Here is a 6,221-nt window from a genome sequence, read left to right as displayed (position 1 = left end):
GGCTTGTAAAATATTTATTAAACCCGCTGTGCAAAAGGATGGGTTAAAAAGCAGTAAGTTATACAATTCAACGAAAAGAATTTTCTTGATACATTTTGCTATCGCACGGCGAGCAGTTCAAGGAGAAGTGGTAGCGAAACGTGTATGAGAAAAATTCGAAAAAATAGATGAATTTTATGAACACTTAGTCAAATGGCATGTAAAATTATTATGAGCCTGGCTTTTACTCGGCACATTTCTATTGTTGTTATTATTGTTGTTTAGTGCGCTTACATTATATTTTGTTGGCTAAGTTTTTCAGCGTGATTTCATTTAATTTGATTACATTTTTTATACACGAGTGTTTTCAGACTCAAAATTATGGCATGTGAAAAGTGAATGTTCATTTGTCGCTGTGTGAAAACTATAAATATAAATATGTAAATCAATAGGCATAAAGAATGTTTGGTTATAAATGTTTGAGAGCAGAAATACATAAATGGAATAACATGTAGGCTTTGCAATTTCTTTGAATTAATACTATTTTATTCTCTAAAAAATAAATATATTTCATGGTCAGCAGGATGCGCTGAGTAGTTTCTTTGCCAGTTTGATATGTATATGTGAAGACGGAAGATTCTCAGTTTTTTCTTTACAAAAGTTGCCTCGAAGTATTTTCTAAGGCGGTAATGCGATCTCCGAAGAAATTGTCTAAATCGCACCACCATATCATATAGCTGTCATACAAACTGAACGATCAAAAACAAGTTTTTGTATGGAAAATTTTTTTGTTTGACAAGATATCTTCAAAAAATTTGTTTTGTGTTATTATCCAAGTCAACGTTATAATCTTCGGAAATATTGTTCAGATCGAACCACTATATCGCATAGCTGCCATCCAAACTGACCGATGAATATCAAGTTCTTCTTTGGAAATCTTTAATATTTGACAAAATCTTCACAAAATTTGTCATATATGTTACCAATAGTTTCATAATAAACGTAATTAGCACCTAACTACAACACTTATAGCTTACACTGACCGAAAACGCAGTACTCTGCAGTTAACCAAGTTTCTGTTAAGTTTACAGGTGTTCTGTAGTATAGCTGTTTTTCAACATACATCGTATTTTTCATTAATGCTACTATAAATTTTCTTTATATTGGCATCTATATTTTTTATATCTTACAAAACTAAATTTTATGGATACGAACCTCCAAAATTTTATAAAATGTATGCAAACTAAAACTGCTTAACATATTCGTGTCCATGTTAATAGTTTAACTTACATTCAACTGTTAACATAACATATCGTTGAGTGTACTTCCGTACTCCAGCTCAATTTTAACATTTCTCATTACAACTGTGATATTTTATTATTAACATATCTTTTGGATACCATTGAAATGATGCCGAATATTTCTATGTTGTATATCTGTTAACATAGCAGACTAGCTGATGTTCAACAGTTCCTTATTTGTGAGCGCAGTAATTGTTGAAGTTAAGGATAATTTGTTTAGATTCACAAGTTTTCAAATTTATAATGTTTTTATGAACAAGGTAGCTTAATTTCTTTTCTTCGCTATTTAAAGCACATCTGTTAATTTAACAGACTGTTCATTACTTTCTACAGCCTCGCATTGCCACTGTAAACATAACAGCCTTTTTATAAATTATAGAATTTATTTGCCTTAAAATTTAGCGAAATTGGCCATTCATATTCATAATTTTAAAATCTCATTTTTTTTAATTTGATATATTTTTTCCAGTCAAGTCTAGTCTAGACTTGATTATAACACAGTCTCAGAAAAAAAACCTATAGCGTTAAAAATCAACCCAAAAAATAACAAAAGAAGCAGAATTAAAGCAATGCAAGTAAGTTTTTTATTATAATAATATTATACAAGGATTCGAAATAATTTGGCTTTTCTCTGTCTCTCGTGAAAATTTCGGGTATTCGCAAATTTGTAGTCAAAATAGTTTCTTTTACGTCAAGCTTCCCAGCGTACTGTTGGCACCTGAAATTATAGTGTTGCATAAATATATGATACCTCAATTAATACTTTAAAATATTGCGCCTAAATGTAGGCAACATTTTTTTAATACACTGTTTTAAACGACGACAGAATCACTTAAGCCAAAGTAATTTCAGGGTAAACAAGTTTTAGTTAATAAAAATCAGTAAATTATTTTTTCCTGACCTTCTTGGATATTTCTTGTATCATTGCGCCTATATTTAGGCAATATTATTTTATCACATTATTTTAAAGGAGAAGCGCAAAAACCAGTGGAGTTTCAGCGTAGGCTAGCTTTAGTAAACTTAAATCAGTAAACGGATTCTGTAGGGACACACTCTTTTTGGCAAAGATTGGATTTTAATAGAGGGTGTCACAAACTTAATATTAGACCAGACGGCAAATTGAAATCTTACATTAATTTTGGTACACCCTGTATGTGTCTTACCTTCAAAGACGCCTTTAAAATGCTTTACTGTGGAAATGGTGGCATCGGCGGCATAGGCATACCATCCGGAATAGGCATTTGTGGTGAGCGACGTTGCTGTAAGATAATTTTGATTATAAAAAAAATATTTTTACAATAAGGATCTATATAGCATATCTAAAAAAGAAAATTTTGAAAGACATTTTTATTCTCACATACAATAAACGAATTCAAAGCTTATGTATGGCTACTTACTCGGGCACTTAGGTGGGTTAGACCTTGTGGTACATCTTCAGGTACTTCATCAGGCATTTTTTTAGGAGAGCGACGGAACTTTAAAATACAGGAAGCAACAAATGATAATTATTTGAATAATTATTTCTATATCTCTTAAAAATAAGTACCCTATCATGGTGGTCCAGCTCCTGTGGTACATCACCAGGTGCATCATCCAGAGAATTTTGGGCAGCGCGACGGAACTAGAAAGGAGTAATTGATATTACAACAAAATTTTCCTGGAAGTTACAAAATCTACACTTTCTTACCCTAAGACCCTGTGGCGCATCCTCGGGTACATCATCCGTAGCAGCGCGACGTGCCTAAAATAATACTTATATAAATTTTTAATTTTTATAGTGTTTATACCACCTACCCGTGGGTTAAACTCCTGTGGCACGTCTCCAGGTGCGTCATCCGGTGATTTTTCAGCAGCGCGACGATACTAGAAAATAATAATTGAGAGTGATATGGGTATATAATTGTGTTACAAGTACTCACTCGCTCCCTGAGTCCCTGCGGCGCATCCTGGGGTACTTCGTCTACTGCGGCGCGTCTTAACTACAGCAACAGAAAAATAAATATAGTTTGAATAAAAAAAGAAAACAATTTCCGTATAATTTCTAACCACATACCCTCGAGTTGAACTCCTGCGGCACATCTTCCGGCACATCCTCTTGGCGGAAGCCACGCGCGCCGCCACGCTTGGCATGTCCTTCCGCGCCATCGAGGCCAGCAATAATCGAAATCACTGCGATGGCAATGCACAAATTCGCGAATGCTTTCATTGTTGCAACAATAAAAACTTCACAGTTTCAAGCACAATCCTCTAAAAAAAAAACAAAAACAAAATCACACATACTCGTAAAACGGCAGGCAAATGCGTAATATTAAAACTCATACGAAACTCTTATTGCAACTTACGGTTCGTATGCGAATTATTGTCTTGGCGTTGGAGAAATTGCGATTTTATGTTCACCGCGTTGGCGTTTAGTGCGTTTACAATGTGATTTGTTGAATGCAACCAGTCGTGCGCTTTGCTGCACAATATATAGTGCCGTTCGATATTAACGAGCGTCGTCGTCGTTGCATGCAACGCATCACAATTTACATGCTCTGCTCTAATCGCACGAATCAAATCTCAACAGATAAGGAGGCGACAAGAAAATCGCATGCAGTGAATGGCATGATGATACTGTCGAATTAGAGGTCTAATGGAATATTTTTCGTGTTATGTCATAAACGTGTCATATAAGTAACTGTCAGGTCGTCGCTACATTTAAAATTTTTAGAACTAAATAACAAAAATCAAATTAAACTAGATACTTCCAACCAACTTACATCAGCAACTTTTTCCCATCAAAAACTTCAATCTCAATAAAAAACTTAACTTCAGATTCTGATTCTTTAATCTAACTTATTTATTTTTATGTTTGAACCCAATCGTGCTATAAATGTGTGCTATACAACGTTTATGACCACAGCGCCATCTACCGATGATATGAAATTTTATCTATTTACGACCTTGTAAAAATTATCCAAATGTTCCATAAAGACATTTTCTTTTCTTCCAACCTCCTATCTATAACCTATGACGAGTTTAGAAGTCATGCCTCATATCTGAAAAGGTCGGAAGAAACTCTGAGTGAACCGCATCTTGATAATCGAACAAAATTGCCAATATATCCTTGATTTTTGACCTACTTTGACGTGGTTTTTCAGCTTCGGTGCACCTTTGCAACAATATTCGTTCGATTGATCGTCTGTTTCCGGGTTGTAAGGAATGATCCAAAACTCATCGCGTGTAATAATATGCTTCTGGACATCCTGGTAGGCGGAAGGCATTGTTTAACAGTTTAACAGGCGTTAACGCGACGCTGTTATCGAAAAAAATTGAGTGATCTTGGAACAAATCATGCTTTCACTTTTATTAGGCCGAAATGATCTTTAAAAATTTCACAGAATCTTCCAATATTCCAACGATGCCAGTAATCTCTGACTGTTAATCGTCGATTCTCAAGTTCCAATTTTTTATTTTACTGAATTTTATTGAATATTTTTCCTGGACGTCGTTTGTCGACCATCCTTGAATAATTTTTACCAATCAGAAGACTTGCACGCGGTAAACAATTATTAATCGAGGAATGGGGTTTCATGCGCAATTGAAATAAAAGAATCTTACCATTTTTTGCCCACAATAATTCTACTTTCCAACCTCTTTCTAAACCATAAGGAAAAATTAAAAAGGTGAATAATAGTTGTTGGGGGTATGGAGCTCGGATCTTACTCATAACTCTCTTTTTCCCATCTAGAAAATGAAAAATAGGGTTGAGAATCATAAAGTGAGCTCAAAGTACTAGAGATGCTCGTTGTATGAAACTTATCACTATAATTACAAGCCATAGCAAAATGTTACTATCTCCCAGTTATAATTATTCTCACGAGCGTCAATAGTTCCCATCGTTATTGAGTAACCTTGAATTAGAGATAGCTTTGTTACTTTATTATCTTGTCGGTCTTTTATGAACAAAGCACAGAGAGACTAGACCACGAAGCAGTCAGGCTATCGGGCAAATTAATCTACTGAGAGAACCTATTACATTCATTACTCCAGGGTCTTTATTTAGCCTTTTTGATTGTAGACTGGTTTTAAAGAAGTATTGTAATAACAGGAGAGGGAACAGTAGACCACAGTTGGCAGAGCATTCCGCAAATTTCAATAGATCTATCTTAAATTCGCTATTCAGTGTAATGATAAAAGCTCCAAAGCATTCATCATTGCGAGAGGTACGTTCGAGGTAACTTAACCGTCCTAGCAGTTCACAGTGAAGTTGACTATCGACAGTAGATAAGGCTATTAGTAAGAACTTTTAGAAATTGATATACCATCATAGAATTTTAAATGAGGCAAACTCAACCTTCGTGTGAAATTTTCGCAAATTAACAGCAATTAACTCACTAAATTTGTTTGTTATAACTACTAGCATTATATAAGTATATTAGGTGTAACATTAACTGGTATCTCACATTTAATAACAGTATCTTTTTTATCTTATTGGTAATCTGCAAAATGACAAGTGACAATTATTGTTTACCTTATTGCACGCAATGGAATTTTTAAATTCACTTCAAAACCAACTTAATCATCAATCAAAAATTATTTTAGCGGTCATATAAACTATTTCAATAAAATGTATATTTTTGTGCAAAATAGTAGCAGCGAGTGTGGAATTTGGTGAATTTAATATTTTTTAATTCGGATATATAATTCTCTATGCTATTGTAATAATATATTATATGTAAATGTACACTTTTGTGCAAAATAATAGCAACGAGAGTGAATTTTGTTGAATTTAAGATTTTTATTTCGAATATATGAATTCTTTATGACATTAAAATAACTTATTATTATTGAAATGTATACTGCTGTGCAAAATAATAGCAGCGAGAGTGAAATTTAGTGAATTAAATATTGTTAATTTGAATATAGTACTTCTTTATTATATTGTAATAGTTTATTACT

At 33.6% G+C, this 6,221-nt stretch overlaps 1 protein-coding gene across 1 annotated transcript; it reads right to left on the bottom strand.

Annotated features, from left to right (window-relative positions):
* Positions 1-1,841: 1,841 nt before the first annotated feature.
* LOC105222585 (uncharacterized) lies at positions 1,842-3,777 on the bottom strand. The gene is made up of 9 exons (XM_011199972.4): positions 3,623-3,777; positions 3,334-3,527; positions 3,200-3,259; positions 3,075-3,143; positions 2,968-3,021; positions 2,827-2,901; positions 2,678-2,755; positions 2,444-2,539; positions 1,842-1,998 (listed from the first exon to the last, which is right to left on the bottom strand). Exons 2-8 carry the CDS (start codon positions 3,484-3,486, stop codon positions 2,468-2,470), a joined length of 561 nt encoding a protein of 186 aa, XP_011198274.2. The 5' UTR covers positions 3,487-3,527; positions 3,623-3,777; the 3' UTR covers positions 1,842-1,998; positions 2,444-2,467.
* Positions 3,778-6,221: the final 2,444 nt, after the last annotated feature.

The sequence above is a fragment of the Bactrocera dorsalis genome, chromosome 3 (genome assembly GCF_023373825.1).
Source record: "Bactrocera dorsalis isolate Fly_Bdor chromosome 3, ASM2337382v1, whole genome shotgun sequence".
In the NCBI taxonomy this organism is placed as follows: Eukaryota; Metazoa; Arthropoda; class Insecta; order Diptera; family Tephritidae; genus Bactrocera; species Bactrocera dorsalis.
The sequence above is the reverse complement of the archived record's forward strand: the minus strand, read 5'-3'. Positions and strand labels throughout refer to the sequence as shown.